Consider the following 20,835-nt stretch of genomic DNA (forward strand, 5'->3'; position numbering starts at 1 on the left):
CATTGATGAACGGCTTATCCTTGAAGCTCATGAAGCTTCTGAAAAATAAATGTTATTAAAACTAAACTGAATTCAAGTTCATGAAAAATGTACCTCAGATTCGTGATAACTAAAATAATTAATGATTAAATGATTAAATGATTAAATGATTGAATGATTAAATGATTGAATGATTAAATGATTGAATGATTAAATGATTAAATGATGAAATGATGAAATGATGAAATGATTAAATGATTAAATGATTAAATTATTAAATGATTAAATGATTAAATGATTAAATGATTAAATGATTAAATGATTAAATGATTAAATGATTAAATGATTAAATGATTAAATGATTAAATGATGAAATGATTAAATGATTAAATGATTAAATGATGAAATGATTAAATGATTAAATGATTGAATGATTAAATGATTGAATGATTAAATGATTGAATGATTAAATGATGAAATGATGAAATGATTAAATGATTAAATGATTAAATGATTAAATTATTAAATGATTAAATGATTAAATGATTAAATGATTAAATGATCAAATGATTAAATGATTAAATGATTAAATGATTAAATGATTAAATGATTAAATGATTAAATGATTAAATGATTAAATGATTAAATGATTAAATGATTAAATTGTAAAATGATGAAATGATTAAATGATTAAATGATGAAATGATTAAATGATTAAATGATTAAATGATGAAATGATGAAATGATGAAATGGTTAAATGATTAAATGATGAAATGATTAAATAATTAAATGATTGAATGATTAAATGATTGAATGATTAAATGATTGAATGATTAGATGATTAAATGATGAAATGATTAAATTATTAAATTATTAAATTATTAAATTATTTAATTATAAAATTATAAAATTATTAAATTATTAAATTATTAAATTATTAAATTTTAAATTATTAAATTATTAAATTATTAAATTATTAAATTATTAAATTATTAAATTATTAAATTATTAAATTATTAAATTATTAAATTATTAAATTATTAAATTATTAAATTATTAAATTATTAAATTATTAAATTATTAAATTATTAAATTATTAAATTATTAAATTATTAAATTATTAAATTATTAAATTATTAAATTATTAAATTATAAAATTATTAAATTATTAAATTATAAAATTATTAAATTATTAAATTATTAAATTATTAAATTATTAAATTATTAAATTATTAAATTATTAAATTATTAAATTATTAAATTATTAAATTATTAAATTATTAAATTATTAAATTATTAAATTATTAAATTATTAAATTATTAAATTATTAAATTATTAAATTAAAATTATTAAATTATTAAATTATTAAATTATTAAATTATTAAATTATTAAATTATTAAATTATTAAATTATTAAATTATTAAATTATTAAATTATTAAATTATTAAATTATTAAATTATTAAATTATTAAATTATTAAATTATTAAATTATTAAATTATTAAATTATTAAATTATTAAATTATTAAATTATTAAATTATTAAATTATTAAATTATTAAATTATTAAATTATTAAATTATTAAATTATTAAATTATTAAATTATTAAATTATTAAATTATTAAATTATTAAATTATTAAATTATTAAATTATTAAATTATTAAATTATTAAATTATTAAATTATTAAATTATTAAATTATTAAATTATTAAATTATTAAATTATTAAATTATTAAATTATTAAATTATTAAATTATTAAATTATTAAATTATTAAATTATTAAATTATTAAATTATTAAATTATTAAATTATTAAATTATTAAATTATTAAATTATTAAATTATTAAATTATTAAATTATTAAATTATTAAATTATTAAATTATTAAATTATTAAATTATTAAATTATTAAATTATTAAATTATTAAATTATTAAATTATTAAATTATTAAATTATTAAATTATTAAATTATTAAATTATTAAATTATTAAATTATTAAATTATTAAATTATTAAATTATTAAATTATTAAATTATTAAATTATTAAATTATTAAATTATTTAATTATTAAATTATTAAATTATTAAATTATTAAATTATTAAATTATTAAATTATTAAATTATTAAATTATTAAATTATTAAATTATTAAATTATTAAATTATTAAATTATTAAATTATTAAATTATTAAATTATTAAATTATTAAATTATTAAATTATTAAATTAATAAATTGTTAAATTATCAAATTATTAGTTAGAAATTGCTGAAAATTACATCTTGTCGTTCTTTAATGTTTCGAGTTGTATTTAGTTATTGCTTATTGCGAGATAAAATCACATTCCTCCTTCGCTGTGACTTACAGGAGATTATTGCCGCCAAACTACCGCAGAGTAAAAATCAGCAAGTTGAACTGAAATTCTGCGTTGATTTGGCTGTCAGCTTGGTTTGTTTTGAATATTTTCCAAAAAGTCAGCTGAAAACTCAAGGCAACCTTTGACAACAGCCAAAAATTTGTTCTGCGGTTGTCATGCGGCTGTCATGCGACCATTATCTTGCGGTCGTATCACCGCGCGTGAACTCTAATTATTGACGCCCGCAATAATATTTCAACTAAGTATAACAAATTTTAGCTTCACTTAAATTTGAGTTTTTTAGTTTTATTTTATTTTTTATTTTTAATTTTATTATTTCAAAAGAAGTTAATAAATTAAAAAATAATGCACCAATGTCCTTTAAGTTTTTATGAAATAAAACGTGAAAATGTACAATGGAAACAAAGTTTTTCCATATTTAGGAAGGGAATAAGAATTTTGAGTGTTAACAAAATAAATAATTAGTTCTACCATTTACCGAATCGTCATGTTTGTACTTTCTTAAGACGCGTCTGCTGTAAAAAGTTAGGACGTGTCACAAGATAGCACACAAGCGACGAAATGTTTAAATTAGAATTACTGAAACTCCCAGAATATGCAAATAAGCTATCAATTTTTTAAATTTATTATTTACCACCTCATTTTATGTTTTTTCCATTTCCAAAAAAATACACGAAGGAGTCTATTGTGGTCTCTGTTGCAAGAACTGACGATCATTGGATTCGCAACCGCCAATCAAAGACTCCAAGGCTTTGGTTTGGTTTGGTGTGTTATGTATACTTATTCCAGCGAGACAACTTGTACACCTGGACGGATTTTTTTTTCTTCGTGTGGGATAAGCTATCGACCGTACAACAACTGAGGCCGAGACCGACGTTTTACTTCCCATTCGATAAAAGGAGTGATGACACATTTCTCGTCTCAAGAAATTCGAGCGGGATCGGGGACAGTGATCGGACCGAGACCGACTGGGTGTTTGGCAATCCTGTTTGCAACTACACTGTAATTTCTTTGTTTTGGCAACTTTTGACTACCGAAGAATATGATTCAATCTATTCAATAAACAATTCAAAATTTCCATTTTGTATTCAAGCATCACACAAACAGATTTCGCTAAACGTAATTTTCAATTACCGGCCCTATTCCGCGGAGGCAAGAGCGACCAAAAAAGTTGGATTGATGATTTTGATCGCGTGAAGTACTTTCTTCATGGATGACATCCTTCAGCATAGCGGCGATGTCTTTTCAAAGTTCTTCTTTAGTTTGCAATAAAATGCAATTTTAAGCTTCGTTATCCTTGGTCGAATTTCCATATGCACGTGGTTTGTTTTCTTACTGTCACCCTCCTTCCAGCAAACATGCGGCCGCGCGCGCGTCGATCAAGTATGCTTTGCGCGATGCTCTGACAGGCGTCGGTTTGATTTATTAAGATACCATGTCTAGTTTTCTGGCTTCGATTTTTTTCACCAATAAAATTAAAATAGCGGCTTCAGGAAAAGAAATTGGGAAATGTTTATTTAGAGAGATTTGTAGAGGGGATCTAGGAGCATCGTTTTGATACATAAAACAAACCATTTACCTGCCATTTACGCAAAATAAATGCAAAAAACTAACAACACCAGGGCAAGAAAAAAATGTAAAGGCTCTGTAGGCAGACTTAAGTAAAGTTTAAAAAATTTCAAAAATCATTTTTTTTCGTGAAATTTACTCAGCTTTCGCATGAAATCAGAAGCGAAGCTTTTCGTGATCACAATCATGAGATATATCGATTTTAGTGTAGAAACTCCTCAAAACAGTAAATTCTACTTAACTCGGTTTAGGTTGAGAATTCGACCATGCCGTAGAAGACTTTTTTTCATGTTTCGGGGTCCTCTAGGGGACCAGCAAGTATCCGCATCCATGAACCAAACACCCTGTATGTCGCTAGTTGTTACGCGAAGCCAAAATTAGCATAAATTTTAACAACATTGAAGTGTTTTGCACAAAATCCTGTTTTTTGGGTAATATAATCAGCCTAATTTTTTAAAGTTTCCATTTCACTTTTTCTAGCAGCATATCGATTTGCATTGCACTCAAAAACAAATCTGAAAAACCACTCAAAATTCAAAAAACACTCAACATTCGCACAACACCAACATGTCGCTAACAAATTTCTGTCGGAAATTGCTTCGCGCTTCTCAGAATGAGCTCAAAGAAGAAAAAACAACCGGCCCGAAATCATCAACTTTTTGTGCGTGTTTTGTGTTTTGTTACAGAGTTTTTCGTTACATTTTTTGCTCAATTTGTGGTTAACAAAAAAAAACTATTTTCCCCTAGAGAGTTGTTGCGCACAAAACTAACCACCTTTCGTATCGTTGCAGGTCCCGGCGAAACCGACTTCTAAGCAGCAAATGCAAGGAAATTATACTTTGAGCAAAGAAAAACCCAGCAGAGCTTACTTCATCGGATCCCTCACGAATATGGCCACACGTTATTGAAATTGTTGTAGCATTTTATTAGTTTGTACGAGAAATTAGCAGAGCTAGGTTTAACTTCCTAAATAAGCTTTCCCCGTTGAAACATTAAAAAAAAACTGACAAAATAATTACAAAAAAAACCTCCAATGATTTTCTGATTATGCTATAGTTTACTTACTCAGTGAAAATTAAAGAAAAAAAATGTGTGAGTGTGAGATCTCAATCTAATCTATTGAAAAAAAACATGTTGTGATTTTGTTTCTGGCCCCCTCTTCTGAAATCTTGATAATATTTTGCTTGACTTTTGTTTTACTGCTTTGCCATTGAGTTATATAAATAAAAAAAAAAGCTAAAGAAAGGTTTTGTTTTGTATGATAATACTGATGAAGCGACGTGTGCCACACCAAGCAATACGTGCGGTGTAGAGAAAAATACATATTTTTTTGTTTGTTGTCATTTTATGAAACTATTTATTTCCATTATTCGAGCAACTTTCATAAGTTAATCCAAAAATATAAAAAAGGAAAAGGTTCGACTGTGACCCTCGCGAAGGGGCAAACGGAGGAAAAACGATCGATTTGATAAACTGCAGAATACAATAGTCTGAACTGATATTGAAAAACAAAGTATGGTCAACAATAAAGCATATTGAATCTTTACAATTATTTTAATCTCTCATTTAAATATCACCTTCACTCCTGTAGCATGCGTGGCCGAATGGTTACACTGTTCGCTTTGAAGGCGGACGATCATGGGTTCGATTCCCATCTTCTCCTGAGAGTTCTTCTACGGATAGGTAAGTACACGGAAAAAATCTATTTTTTTTTATTTAACACAAGCCTTACCCGACAAACTTCGTATTGTGTTTTTTTGTTTGTTGACGTATAGCTTGTTTGCTTATTCAGCCTCCTGTGATCAAAATTTGATTTTACGCAACTTTTCCCATACAATCTGCAGATGCTCAGGAATCGGTCCCAGAGTGGCCAAAGTGGCATTTTTTTAGCATATAAACCTTCCTTAGACTTATACGAACCCAACGCAACAAAGTGCACCTCGATCTGACGTTCCGTGTTCAACTGATTCGCGTTCGAACAAAACCGTCGAAATTTTTTATATATATAGAAGATTTTATCACTAAAAGTTGAATTCCCAAAATACGTATTTTTCAATTTTAGATCTTTTATATGTTTGAGAGTACTGTTTCAAAAATTATTTTTAGAAGCAAAATTTAATTTGCAATCAAAAAATAGAGTCCGTTTCGCGGTGCCCTTCCGTCGGGACGTATTTTTTTTTCGCGTTCCGTTTTCGTCGATCGTCGTCGGTGTGTATTTCGGGTGATTGCGTGAGTGTGTGTGCGGCTAGCTCTGGTTGTCACGATGACAGCAGAGCTGAGCCAGTCCGTTTCACGGTGCCTGTCCGTCGGGACGCATTTTTTTTTTCGTATTCCGTTTTCGTCGATCGTCGTCAGTGTGTTTTTCTCGTTAGTCATGTATTTGATACACATCACAGCCGGGTTTCTTTGTTCTATGATTTGTAATTGTTTCACGGGAAGATTCGTTTAAAATTGCGTTAGCCAAATATAAATTATCATTCAATTCGACTATTCGTTTCCCGCGAATCGCGGCAACAAATATTGTTTCAACGCGATTGTTCAAGTCCTTCAGATAACATCATAACACATCAGTCATTTATTGGTCGCTCATATTATAATAATTTAAAAGTATAAATAGTCTCAGGTCAACTCTACGTAAATATGTAACGCTGAGTTTAATGTTTCACCTTTTAAACACACATAATTTTGATTATATCTTTCCACAGTCGGCTGTCTAAGATTGAATCATTTATGCTAAACTCAACACCAAATAACCGGGAATGGTCTCATCCGCATTGTTTGCCTTGAGAATACATAATACATCACCTTATTTAACGAAATTCATTGATTATTGGGCCACATCATCATCCTCTATGATGAATCCTGGTCATTACCCTTCCCCACTAACAAAATCCCAAGTAGAAGTAGTTTTCCGGCACACGCGGGGGTGTGGATATCGTATAGAACCCACCCTTGGTAGCAGCCTGTGCTAACTAACATTCCCGTCCCATCCCCTCGAGATCTACAAACTGACATGGCGGGCGCCGTTGGTGGCCAACGACTGTTTCCTGTTCGCACCGACTCTAGTTTTGATGATCGTGATGTTTTGCATTTTCAGCGCATTCATGCATGCTGTTGATAAGGGAAACATCATTTGATCGTTGAAGCGTGTGACCGGTTGTGCTGATGGGATATTACGGTCCTGTTCAGCAACGGAGAAGGACAACCATGGGTGGTCTCTCATGCTCATGCTCATGCTCAAAATTTAATTTGCAATCAAAAAATACTTTTCAATTTTTCTGATAAAATGAACCATTTTCAAGTCAGGCCGTTGCAAATATTTTTCAAAGTTTATGTGTGTTCATGTAAAGGAAATAGAAGTATAACCAACTAAAAACCATTAGAAATGCATTTTCCTGCGTTTAAAATCATATTTAGCATGTCTGGGACCGGTCAAAAATATTTTCAATTTTTGTGGAATTTCAATGTACAGCACCGCAATAAGTTTTTTTTTTTCGGCGAAAAAAAATCTCTTCCATACTTGGAAATTTTGAAAAAAAACAATTTCTTAAGGAGGTATTAGACAAACAAACGAACAAATTCGCACTTTTTGCCAAATTCGCAAACAAAGCAAAATGTATGCAGGCTGAAATTTGTGAAACTGTCAAGTTTGTTTGTTTGTCATAATCTAATACCTCAAAACGGACCGATAGTTACCGAAAAATCATCACTTGAAAATTACAGGCTTATTAGGAGACACTTCGAGAAATTCTTTTTCATCGGTTCGAATTCTTTGAGAGGCTGTATCTTAGAAACTTATTGTCCGTTTTTCAAAAATCCAGAGAATAATTTATAGGAAATTTTCTCAGCATCGCAAACAAAATTCAGAATCAAGAATTCAAGGGTCCAGATTGCTCAAAATCAAACACTCCATTCGCAAGCACAAATAGCAGGCGACGCGATACTGCCCTGATGAATTCCTACCGTTTGTCACTTTCACACCATTCGCTCCCGAACACTCTCTTCTTCTACCCTCCTTCTCTCTCTGATCGGCTCAGTCTCCGAACGGCTCAGACAGGCCGATCGTCTCCGATCAGTCTGAACTGAAAACAATTTTTCTCTGATGCGCGGCGTTATACTAATTGATTTGGGTTGCCTAAAATCAATGTTATCATTTAAATTGTGCATTTATTTTGATTTTATAACATTAGAGATACCATTCGAAGACACTTACACCAAGAAAAAATCAAATTGATGGCAAACTGAGGGCGTGAAGACAAAAAGACTGCCGCGCTGGCATTTTGTGAGAATGGCTCTTCGCTGAGCATGTTAGTGTGTGAGTGTCGTCGAGCGACGGAGTAGGCAAATATTTTCACGATGTATTTGTTCGATGAGTGTTCGAGCCACTCGCTGGCTGCTTGCGAGTCTCATTCGCTCATGAATGCTAGCGGCTTGGAATAGGCGACGAATGGATAGGCGATGAGTGAGTGGTTTCTGTTCATTGAACCGAAAATCAGGACCCTTGCAAGAATTATTTTGTATAGACTAAAAAAACCTGAAAAACACGAAAATTTAAACCTAAAAGTATATTAAAAACTTGTAAACGGTACAATTTATTAAAAAAAAAAATGTAAAGTACTTTTTGGTTGCAAATTCGGTTTTGCAAAATGTTTTTTTTTTGGTCCAGATTTTTGATAATTTCCAAATTTTCTAGATTTGTCACAATGGCTTAAAATATGTCTGTTTTAGTCCTTTGGAGATATTTAAAAAGAATGAAAAGTCCTGATCATAAGCTACAACCGAAGACACCAAATCGATCGGTAAATCCCCTAAAAAATTTCACACATTTACATAAGCATTTTGTATGATCAGCCCCCAAAATTCTATGGAGACTCATCATGATGCCAAATTACTTCTTTTGACATAGGATTTCAATGTACAAAACTTATATCAGAGACTAGGGAACTCGCACTTTTTTCTGCTTGACAGTTTGTCTGTATTTTTTACTAAAAAGTTTTTTTTTCTTGTTTGCGAGTTTGCCGTAGTCTAATAGAATCTTAAGGATGACCTTTTAACTGCCCCTGTTCGCATAAATGTTCCAAAACAGGATTTCCCGATTTCTAGAACAACGTACAGCCTGGACTCGATTATCCCAAGCCTCAATTATCCTAAGTTTCGATTCGAAAAATTCGATTTTCATCTCATATGATCAAATAAATAAAAACGTAAAAAAATATCAATTTTAATTTGGAAGTAAGGAGTAAATATTGTTTTGATGAAATAACATCAATCTGTTAAAAAGCTTACCTAATTGCAATAATTTAATACTCATTAAGCAAGAACCATACCCAGTTGCTCCAAAAATTAATATTATCAGAAATAATTCTGATATCATAATTTCTGATAATCTGAATAATTATATATAAACCAAACAATACATTTAATTGAACAAAATTAGTTGAGTTTGTTCATTCATTATTTTTTCAGAGTAGCATAGCATAGCATAACGGGTCTGCACCACGCTGTAGGGGGTGCCACAATGGTCAATTCAATATTTATAGACAATTTGATTGCTGCCCGGTACAACCAAGAATATCTAAGAACGTAAATTTCCACACTGTGCTCCAAGGCTACGCCCATACAGTCCCGTGGGGTCATTCATTATTTTTTCAGAGTAATTTCAAAAAATAGTTCCAAAAATTTAAGCTTCCACTTGAATTTCGGAAATTTGTAAATTTCCCGGGGAACGAGAAATATTTGTTTTCGGAAATTCCCGGGAATTTTTTTCCCAAGACGGGAAATGGGACGCTCTAGGGTCATACTTAAGCTCGACAATCAAAAATAAGACAACTTAAAAAATGATTTTTTTGTGATTCGAGTGAAATTTTTCCAAACCCTTTGGATAATCGAGTCTATCTGTACTGGATATTTTTGGTTTTCTTCTGAAAAGCACATCCATTCTGAACCAAACTGCAACATAAACTCAAAAGTGATGAAAATGCATATGGAACAGGGGCAGTTAACTACTATAAAGTGATAAAGATTTTTTTAATTCAAGATGGCGGCCAAAATGGCGGTAATGAAATATTGAGAAAATGAATCTAGTAATTTAATAGGCAATCAACCACTCAACTTCGCAATTCAACCACTCAACTTGTACTAAAATGGGGTTACAGAACTCGAATGTTGTATACAACGTAAGGAAAAAAAAGCAAAATACATTTTTGTTCATGACTCTACTATTCGAAGTCTCATACGTTCCTTCGGATGATCGAAACTTCGGATAATAGAGTCTGGACTGTACTAAAAAGTGAGTGCAATGGGGTGTACTCACTGACTTTTTCGAGGATCTGCCGGGGAAGAAAATTTGGTCATGGTCCAGGTCCACTTGGAACTCCAACTCTTTAACACTCAAACGCTCGGGTAGTCATTTGACCTCGATTTTTTTTCTTAAAAATCTCATAACTTTTGGTAGAATTGACCAAATTGGATGCTTCCGGTTGCAAAAGATCCAGATTTGTCTATATTTTGAACTGTCAGATGGGGGACAAATATGGTCCACTTTTACCGGAGATATTCCGGATTCCGTTGGGGTACCTCGGCCCTCCTTTTTGGGTTTTTGGTCAAAAAAACAAAAACCATTGCACAGAACAATGCCGGAAATGATGCAAAACTCCAAGGCATCATTCTAATACATCATCCTGCATAGACACATGGCATGGCCAAGACCTTCGGGCACCGAAACAGGTTCCAACCGGAAACGGTTTACTGAGCTGATGTCGATTGGTGCCCAAATGGAACCGGTTCCGGTGCCCCGTAGGACTTTACCATGTAAATTATTTTTGCTGGATGATGTATTAGAATGATCCCTTGAAGTTTTGCATCATTTCCGGCATTGTTCTGTGCAATGGTTTTTGTTCTATTGACCAAAACCCCAAATAAGAGGGCCGAGGTACCCCAACGGAATCCGGAATATCTCCGGTAAAAGTGGACCATATTTGTCCCCCATCTGACAGTTCAAAATATAGACAAATCTGGATCTTTTGCAACCGGAAGCATCCAAATTGGCCAATTCTACCAAAAGTTATGAGATTTTTAAGAAAAAAAATAGGGGTCAAATGACTACCCGAGCGTTTGAGTGTTAAAAATACCGAGTTGTTCTGCGACTTTCCCGAAGACCACCACCATTTTTCGTATAAACTGGTGCCATGGAAAGAACTTCGATTGGTTTCAATAACTCGTCGAGGTGCCTTTCGAGCAGCAACAATACGAGAAGGGCATTATAGAAAGAAACGAAACAAAAAAAAAATTTGGGGCTTTCGAAGATGACATTCCAGACAGAGATTGTGATGGACAGGTTTTGAGGTTTCAGCCTAATTTTATTAACGTTCTTTCGTTTAACAATAAACTATTGCCGTGTCGGTATCCGATTGATTTTGTGGTGTGTAGATACGTCTGAAGGTTTTTTTGTTTAAATTATAAAAAAGTACAGACAGAGATTTCTTTACAGCGCGTATTTTTTTTTCTTTCTTACGTGAATGTGTATTAAATTGGCCCTATCAAAGGTCACAGTTAGACCACGCCCGTAAAACACTTGCGGTTATAAGATAATAAACTTTAAATGCTCCAGTTGTCAAGTTTTTCATCAAATTGACAATTTTAATTTCAATGGGAAAAGTACCAAGTGTTTCAGGGGCGTCGAATAGCTGCTGACGGGCGTTATTCCGTAAAATGTTGATGATGAAAATGATGTTTTACGGCAATCAAGATGTATTTTTAGAAAATTTCACGAACAAACCGTTCCTCTCAGACTAAATGCATCCATAAATGGGGTTCGTTTTAGCGCGTTTTAGCATAAAATGTGTGTTTTTCGTATTCTATACAATTTTATTTGCGTTCTCTCCGATCGTCGTGCCTGCTCACTTCCACTAAATCTACTGTACTTTCTTGCAAGCGACACGTACAATTTTTACCACAGAGCTTGTTTTTTTCTTCTGTTAGAGTTACAGTTCATATTTTTTTTATTGTGTTTTTGTTTTAAACTTTCGTATCATCGAACGAAAGCGACAAACTGAAAAAGGTGATTGTTGTTGACCAGGTCGCGCACACACGCAAAACAAGAAGAACGCGGAGAAGAAAACAGAAAAACGAAATGAGCAGCATCTCTCTCTCTCTCACTTACCATACTTTGCGTTTCTTGAACCAATAGGCAGAGGCGACCGCCGCACCACCACCAACGGCAAGCCGTTCCACCTAGCTCTGGTCCATCGAGAGGCTGTCGGCGTTGGCGGCGTTGGTCAGCACGGACGAGTCCTTCTGCACGGACTCGAACAGGGGCTGCAGCTCGGACGAGCTGCGGATCAGCGACAGGAACTCGGCCAGGTGCTGGTTCTTGTCTGCGCGGGGAGAGGATTGGTTGATTGAGCATTTCTTAATATCTGCGAAAGGAAGGAGATCACACGTACCTGCTTTTGGAATCTGCAACAGGGCGGCGACGGCTCGCAACGCGGATCGCTTCAGTTCGTCCTGCTTTTCGTACTCTTGCTTGACCGAGTTGGCTTTGACCTTGAGCGTGCAGGTTGCCCGCAGGGGATCAACGAACTGGTCCAGTTCTGGAAAACGAAAGAGTAGGTAAGAGCTATTCGAGCAGCGATACTGTGCAGTACTTACTCTGAAGCACCGCGGACGGGCACAGCACGGCGAGTCTTGAGGTCATCAGGTAGGTCAGCATTTTGATGTCGTAGTGATCCTTGAGGCCGGCCTGCACGTGTTCCAGGAACAGCATGATGTCCACCCGGTCCAGTCCCTGCTCGAGCAGTGTGTACATACATTCGAACGCCGCCTTCCGGATGTCCAATCCGTCGTCAACGGTGTGCTTGAACGGGCCCATCTCGACTTCGCGGATCAGATCTTTCTTGACCTTCGTTTCGGAGTAGAGCTGGGGCAGGAGTTCGGGCAGCAGTTCGCGCACCAAGCTTGGTTTGTTGTGCACGGCTGAATTGAATGCGACAAGCGCCACTCGTCGGACGGCCGGCTCCGGATCCTGCAGCGCCATCAAGAACTGTCCGATGCACTGCCGCAGCAACGGATCGATCGACTGGGGCTGATCGGAGATGGTGAACTTGATGGCGGTCACGACGGCCGTCCGCATCAGGTGACTCTCGCTGCGCAGCGCCATCTGCAGCTGGGGAAGCAACTCTTCCGGGTTCACGAGCACCAGCTTGCCCAGACATTCGGCCACGACGTTGCGCGAGCCTTCCTCCGAGCATTCGCAGTGCTTGAACAGCTGACCCCAGATCGAGGGCACCGACGGGAGCAGCTGCTCCAGGCCTTGCTTGCTGGTCGAGAGGGACGTGATAACCTCCTTGAGCGAGTGCAGCAGCAGATACTGTCGCTTCGGCTGGGCTTCAATCTCGTTCAGGATGAAGGGCAGGTAGTGGGTCAGATTGCCCACGGCGATGGCTCCGAGCGCGTGCGACGCCGCTCCTTTGACGTCCTCCGACGAGGCCGAGAAGCAGTTCAGGATGATCTGGGCGAGCGAGTCGATCGAGTTGAGGTTGCTGAAAAACGAGAAATTATTTTAGAATGGACTCAACTTCAAATCTAATCCAACTTACAAATGCCGCCCAATCTCCCCAATCGTCAGCAGGTAAAACACCAAGTGAGCATCGCTACGTCGGTTCTGAATTTCACGCAGGAACTCCTTGGCCACGGCCACGGCCTCGTTCGGCACCTGCAGCGTGAGCGCAGCGATGCACTTGGCCAGCGAGTGGTAGGCCTGCTTGTGCAGCGGTTGACCTTGCACCTGGTTGTGCACGGGATGCATCAACATGTTCAACAGATGGCGATAGCTGAGCCCGGGCAGGTTGGCCACCACGAGGGCCTGGAACAGGTTCAGCGTGCAGTTCAGGGCGGTTCCCTGCAGCAGCGGAGAACGCACCAGGGTCATGACCTCCGGGAGGATCTGCTCGTGAACGCCGACCAAAGCCTGCGGTTGCTGACGGGCTACGGTGGTCAACAGAACCAGGGACAGCTGGGCCACGTGGAGGTCGGACTCGCAGAGTAGCGGCGGAACCTCCGCCACGGCGTTGCGCAGCAACATCGGGTCGATGAACTGGTTGTAGTGATTGACCAGTGTATCGAGCAGCGTCAGCGAGTTCAACTTGAGGGCGCGCTGGTTCTTCCTCAGGAACGAACCCAGCACGGGAACGACCTCCAGGATGATGGGACTGAGGTTAACTCGCAGTGGCGACGCGGCAATCATGGTGAGTGCTTTGACCGAACTCAACCGGGTCACTTCGTTGCGCAGACGCTCCATGAACAGTGGCAAACAGGTGATCAACTCCTGCTGCAGCACATCGCCCATGTTTGCGATGATCTGGCCCATACAGGCGATCGCACGTTCCTTCACCTCCTGATCAACCTCCGGCGAACGGAGCTTCTGCAGAGTGCTCGAGTACAGCGGGGCTACGTACGGGGAGAAATCGAAGCTGGTCTGAATGTTCAGCGGCCGAATGACCTTCACCATCTGCTGCAGAACCAGCAGAGCCTCGGTAGCGATCTTGTAGAAGGGATCAAATACCGCTGCTTCCACCAACGGGACAAGCGTTTTGATGTGAGGATGGAAAACCTGCGGATTGTGTCCCCCAAGCATGACGTACACGAATCCGAGCGCATCGATCTTCATGTTGGACGTGGAATTCTTGTCGTTCAACGAGTAATGAATGCCACTCATCAGCTGATCAATGTGGTTGGAAAGCGCCCCCGGAAGGGCGTTCAACAGCTCGCGCAACAGCAGGAAACAATCCTGCCGAGTTTTGACCGACTTTTCGCGCATCAACGGCTGCACCGCCTTCACGATCATCGGCACCTGATCTTGCAGCATCGAGATCGAGCTCGGAACCTGCTCCATCGAGTCCGGATCGTGCCCGATATCGTCGCCGATGGGTCGCGTCGACTTGAGCAGCGCAATGTACGCGTGGAAAATGTCCGACTTGACGTTCTCTTCACGTTCTGCAAAAAAAGAAAATCTTATTGTTAAACGCAATCCCCAATTTCAACTTCAACCCGCCCTACCCTTGAATCGCGCAACCAGCGCCGGCGACAGCGTCTTGTAAAACTCTTCCAGCAGCTCGTGCCGCGTGGAAATCACCGACTCCAAGCACTTGGCCGCCGAACGGCGCACCTTCCAGCTCATGTCGTCATCGTCGCTGTACTCCTCACTGTCACCGTCCTCGTCGTCCTCCATGTCCATCGCAACCCCACCGTCGCCGTCGTCCGCCTCGTAGTTGTAGTTGGGATCGTACGTGATGTACTTCAGGCAAAGGTCCACAATCTAAAACGGATCAAAGTCACTGTAGAACAACCCCCAAACCAAAGCGCTAGTTCATCCCACTCACCGACGGGATGTGCGGCATGATCGCCTCCGGGCATCGCTGCACGAACGCCTCGCACGCCTGCAGACAGAACTCGCGCAGCTCGTCGTCGTCCCGGTGGCTGTACTGGTTCAACAGGACCATCACCCGCTCGATGTGGTTGCACAGCCGGTGACCGGCCTGCCGACAAATGGCCGCCAAACACTGGATGTACGTGCGCACCATGCCCTGGTTCTGGGGCTTCTCCAGCCCGTCCAGCAGGTGCTCGATCACCTTGTTGTACGCGTTGCTGTTGCACGTGGTCAGCAGGTGGGACAGCGCCACGATCGTACGCTTGCGCACGGCTTGCCGCGCCGAACCCAGCTGCGGAACCAGCGCCTTCAGAATCAAATCATGAAACGGCACCAACAGATCGCCGAATCGCGACAGCAGATCCGACAGAATGTCCAGCGCTTCCAGCTGCACCGAGACGTCCTCCTTCTCGATGGCATTGCTCAGCTTACCGGTGATGCGCTGGCACACGTTCGGAACGAGCGAGTTCGACGACTGCGGCAGCTCCGAAATGACCGTCTTCAGCCCGATGCTCGAAATGTCCCGCAGCTGTTCGTTGTTCGAGACCATGTTGGCGCACAGCGAGTCCACGATCGTTTCCACCTGATTCTCCTTGACCTTGTTCACCAGCGGACCAAGACTGCAACGAAAACCATTTGCATCAATTTCTACCCAAAAAGACAACCGTGATCCCCTGAAAAAACTCACCACTTGACGGCCAGGTTCTGCACCTCGCCGTTTTTGTCCTCGAGCAGGCGCAACACCATGCGGACCACCTTCTTCTCCGACTCGTCGTCCAGCTTGATGCTGTCCTTCTGCAGCTCGGTCATCAAATCGTTGGTGGCCATGAAGCGGAAGTCCTTATCGTTGGACGTCATCTGGGGGGAAAGGGGAGAAGTTGAAGTTAGATAAACCGTGTCGAAGAAAAACTTTCCTGAAGACTAGATAGTGATTCGACCACTTTAAAGAAATCTTCCATCTTGTGTTTTGAAACAAAAAATATTTCGGTGATTTTATGCAACTTTTTCAAACATGAGAATATTTTTGCGTAATACTTTCAAAAAAAAACTTTAATGTTCGCATTTTTAACAAATGAGAGATCACCCATGGTTGTCCTCCCGCGTTGCTGAACAAGACCGTGAAACCCTATCAACACAACCGATCATACGCTTCAATGATCTAGAGATGTTTCTGTTATCAACAGCATATATGAATGCGCTGAAAATTTAAAACATCAAGATCAATCAAAAGCTGAAGAGAAAAGGTAACAGTCATTGACCACCAACGGCGCCCGCCATGTCAGTTTGTAGATCTCGGGGGAATAAGACAGGAATGTTAGTTTAGGTTTTTGTCAGTTTTGAGCCTCTTAAAGATTTTTGTTTTTATTAAAAAAAAAACCTCAGGAGCTTACAGTTCGTGTTTTAAGAAAGCCGAAGAGTGCAAAAAGATTCGTGAAATATTAAGAATGTTACAGAATTTAGAACACCGCCGCTGAAAACTTTAACTTTTTCTTCAAGCTCTTCGATTGAGACTGCACTATTTCATCTGACACTTTTTCGGCGCGGAGAGCGAATGCAAAAGCGAAAAGTGCTGTTTCTGCTTCTTTTCTATTCGGTTTTTCTAACAAATATATATATTTTTGAGTTATTCAATCTTTCAAACATTAGCAGATTTAAAAAAATATTATTTTAGCTTTGACAAAAATTCCTTTGAGTTTTCGCAGAAAAAAAAATCGAGAAAATTAAAAAAAAATCGTTTTATGCCTGATTTTTAAAATATGTAGGCGAAAAGTATCACAGAATTGCTGTTTTGCCACCATAAAAAATAGCAAAATATCAATTAGTTGCTATTCTTCTGTCTGTGTTTGTTGCAATGTTTTTTTTTTTTTTTTAAGTCCTATAAGCTATTGTTTCTGGGTTCGATTCCCATCTGCTCCAACCTTCCATCGGATGAGGAAGTAAAACGTCGGTCCCGGCCTTGGTTGTTAGGCCGTTAAGTCATTCCAGGTGTAGGAGTCGTCTCCATGCCATAAGTACAAACAACACACCAAATCAAGCCTACTCCGGTGGAATCGCTGGCGGCGGTTGGACTCACAATCCAAAGGTCGTCAGTTCAAACACTGGGGTGGAAGGTTCCTTGGAGTAGAAAGATGTTTCGGTGCCCTCCCCATTCAAGCCTTCGGACTCCTAGGTTCGAGCAGAAACTTGCAATAGAGACCACAAAAGACCCGGGGGTCGTTAATGTGGATGGTTTGATTTTTTATAAGCTATTGTGTTTGATATGTTTATAGGACCTTTAAATAAACTTTAGAATAGTAATATTTGTGTTAATCCTTAAATCATTCCGTAAATATATAAAATAAAAAAGGTGAACAGGAAAAAAAATTGAAGACGAAAAATAACAAAAGATAGATAGAAAGCTGTAAATGTATACTAGGATGCCCAGAATATGGGACTTTTTTTCAAAACCACGCTCCACAAGCTGAATATTGTTTCTTGAGCCATTTTAGGACTCTTAGCCAAATATCAGCAAAATCGGTCAAAATTTACCCATTGATACTTGAAGGTAAAGTTTGTATGGGAAAAATCGAAAAAATATAAGGAAAACCCAATTTTCTTATGGTTTGGTCTGCACGATGCGCTTTTTCCATCCAAATATTCCTAAAAGTGTGATTCTCATTGGAAATTTAATGCTCTACAACTTTGTAGAACATACCAAAGCTGTAAAACTCAATCCTGAAAAGTTATTAGCGATTTAAAGAAGTCATTTTTGTATGAAAATTTTTTTTTTTTCACCAACTTTAGGTTCGGGTATCAATGGGTTAATCTCAACCAATTTAGCTCAAAATTTACACAGATGCTTAAAATAACCCAACAATCCACCCTAATGTATACCCAAGCAGCAAAAAAGAGCTCCCTAAGAAAGCCAGAGCACACCAATCCTGACCGCGGCAGGACGAAACTCTCCTCAAGAACTCTCCCAAACTCCTGAAGAGGCTTAGACGAGAATTTCGTCATCATGCAGCCATCTCGAAAAGCTCCTGTAGAACTTCTGAAGGTCTATGCTACTTGGTGACCCGTTCAGCGATATTCGAAGTACATCCACAGCAGCTCGTTGAACATGCTGCGAATCAAAACAATACCTTCTACAATCTTCCCATTTCCACATTGCCATGCCCCTTTCTTGTAGCCGTCTCGATTCTTACCCGCGGTGGTCAAAGAATTAAGGAGGTTCTAGACTAGGACAAACAAACAAACAAATTTCGAGATAAACATTTCATTAGAGTACAAAACCAAAAAGCCGCGATTCGAGAAAATCGCCTGCATGAAATGGACAACTTGTTTTAATTTCTATTTTAAAAAAGAAGCTTGACTGATGGTTTTTTTTACTGATGATACGATAAAACTTATCTAGAGTTTTTTTTTTTTTTTTTTTAATAGGTCCTATAAACATATCTAGTGTTTTTTTTTTTTTATTAGGTCCTATACACATATGAAAAACAATAGTTTATTGTTCCTTTTTTAAAAAAAAACTCTGAATATAAAACACAATAGCTTATAGGACCTTTAAAAAAAACTCTAGACATCATTATCCTCAACTCTGCTTTAATGGTTCTTAATTTCTGTTGATTTTCGCAATAAAACTCATAATTTAAAAAAATCTTGTTATTTTGGGAACTGAAAGGGCACTAAAGCGCTGTCACCGGATTGTTGTTTTGAATGATGTTTATGGGCCCTTTTGTTTAGTTAGAAATAATGAGGAATTCAGTGGAAATTTTGATAATTGGTGAAGTTTTGTGATTGAATAGTGTAGATAAGGTATGTGAAACATAAAAAATCTTCAAAAGTTTACTGAACAGCATCCGCGGAACCGTATTAAATGTTGTATTTCGACGAATTTTTTTTCGGCAGAAATCCTTGGTGAAAAGTAAACCAAACTTTGTTTTGAAGTGAATTAGTGTTATGAATGTATGAAAAGTTCACTTTATAACACAAAAAGTTCCTCAACTATCAAAAACTAACGTAAAACATTGATTGGTTTGGAGTGGACATTGTTATGTGCCCTATTGTGTTTTTGATTTTCTTCAATAGGAAATTGTTTGCTATCAATCTGATTCTTGGAGGGCAAGTAGGAAATGTACTAATGAATGGAATAATGGAACAATCCCAAATGTTTACTTTTTGGTTTTGTGCCCTAATGAAATGTTTGTCTCGACATGTGCAAAGTATCATCGATATCGGAGAGGGTAGGGTACTAAAGTAACTACAAAATTCCTGTTTTGGGCTGGAATTGCTCTATATTAGAATAACCAATTCATAAAACTCCTTCAGAAAAAAAATTTAATATTGTCTACCAAAAGGACCAGAAAGTTCGACTGTTTTTCGCAACTAAATTGTAAAAGCAACAGTTTTAGAAGACGAACATTTTCTTCCTCTTAGTTCTCGTTTTTCTTACGAAAAGTAGATTTTAACTTATGTTATCCCCCTTGATTATTGTTTTTAAATTTAAAAACCGGAATTTTTTGTAAAAAAATCAACGAAATTGAAAATTTTATGAGTTTTTAGCCGTACCCATTGTTTCATTGCACTAAATGCAATTAGATTTGTTTTGCTTTATTTAATATTTTCATTTTCTTTTGTGACGACATGATTCCAGAGGAGCATTACCACGGAAAACAATGTTCATGTAAAAGCTCAGATATTTTCCAGGATAGAACCAAGGGATGCAACTCCTTTCTTTATTATTTTCCTTCTCCTTGCATTCATTCTCCCGGATCCATCCCCCCACAACCCGTGGACTCCTCTTTCCGTCCGTTCCACACCACACCTCCCCCACGCTGAAAAGGCTGAAAATTCTGCGTACCTTCTCGAGCAAATTCGCAATCTGATAGGACGCCATTGTGACGACCTTTTCGGGGCACTTTCTGCGGACCTAGAAACCGGGACCACGACCGTACAGCACACAACACGGGGCACACAGCTCGAGCGCTTCAAGTTCCGACAGCGGGGACGACGCCTGGGTGTTCCGGTAGCTTTTGCACACTTTTTTTTCGTTCCTTGCGAGGAAAAAACCACGGCCGCGAGAAAACGCGATGAGACGATGAAATTTTACTTTTTTGCTGCGGCGATATCGACAGACAGACGGTTGCTTTTGCTTGTGTCGCGGCGCCGGGTGACAGATGAAAGATTCTACACACGCAAGCACGCTAAATTTGTTCGGTGGAGGAAAAAAAGATTGGCTTTTGAGAGGTGCGCAAGTGCCCCTCGGAGCAGTGCTGCCAAAATAAAAAAGACATAGTAGCACAATACAGAGACGATTTGCTAATTCGAGTCCCACTAATCGGACTGATTTTTTTTCCATTTTACAGTAAACTATTCAGAATTAAAAAAAAATCATCAGAAAAACCAATAATTCAGTAAAATCTTAGTCACTGAATTGTTTACTGAAATTATAGCAGACGAAAATTCAGTAAATTTCAATGAATTTTCCAGCTCTGTTAAAAA

General features: G+C 37.7%; 1 protein-coding gene across 1 annotated transcript; it reads right to left on the bottom strand.

The window, feature by feature from the left end:
* Positions 1–11,249: 11,249 nt before the first annotated feature.
* Positions 11,250–20,520, bottom strand: LOC6041489 (cullin-associated NEDD8-dissociated protein 1). The gene is made up of 8 exons (XM_001850688.2): positions 20,195–20,520; positions 16,040–16,209; positions 15,305–15,971; positions 14,982–15,240; positions 13,523–14,918; positions 12,576–13,465; positions 12,371–12,517; positions 11,250–12,301 (listed from the first exon to the last, which is right to left on the bottom strand). Exons 1-8 carry the CDS (start codon positions 20,228–20,230, stop codon positions 12,159–12,161), a joined length of 3,708 nt encoding a protein of 1,235 aa, XP_001850740.1. The 5' UTR covers positions 20,231–20,520; the 3' UTR covers positions 11,250–12,158.
* Positions 20,521–20,835: the final 315 nt, after the last annotated feature.

The sequence above is a fragment of the Culex quinquefasciatus genome, chromosome 2, assembly GCF_015732765.1.
Source record: "Culex quinquefasciatus strain JHB chromosome 2, VPISU_Cqui_1.0_pri_paternal, whole genome shotgun sequence".
Taxonomy (NCBI): Eukaryota; Metazoa; Arthropoda; class Insecta; order Diptera; family Culicidae; genus Culex; species Culex quinquefasciatus.

What these genes read in the sequence shown, in the direction of transcription:
- LOC6041489 (XM_001850688.2), bottom strand. Translation starts at nt 20,230, where the DNA reads ATGGCGTCCTATCAGATTGCGAATTTGCTCGAGAAG. An exon ending in GCTGGTTGCGCGATTCAAGG is followed by an intron (nt 14,919 to 14,981) that starts GTAGGGCGGGTT and finishes CTTTTTTTGCAG; the next exon opens with AACGTGAAGAGAACGTCAAG. An exon ending in GTTGCAGATTCCAAAAGCAG is followed by an intron (nt 12,302 to 12,370) that starts GTACGTGTGATC and finishes CTCCCCGCGCAG; the next exon opens with ACAAGAACCAGCACCTGGCC.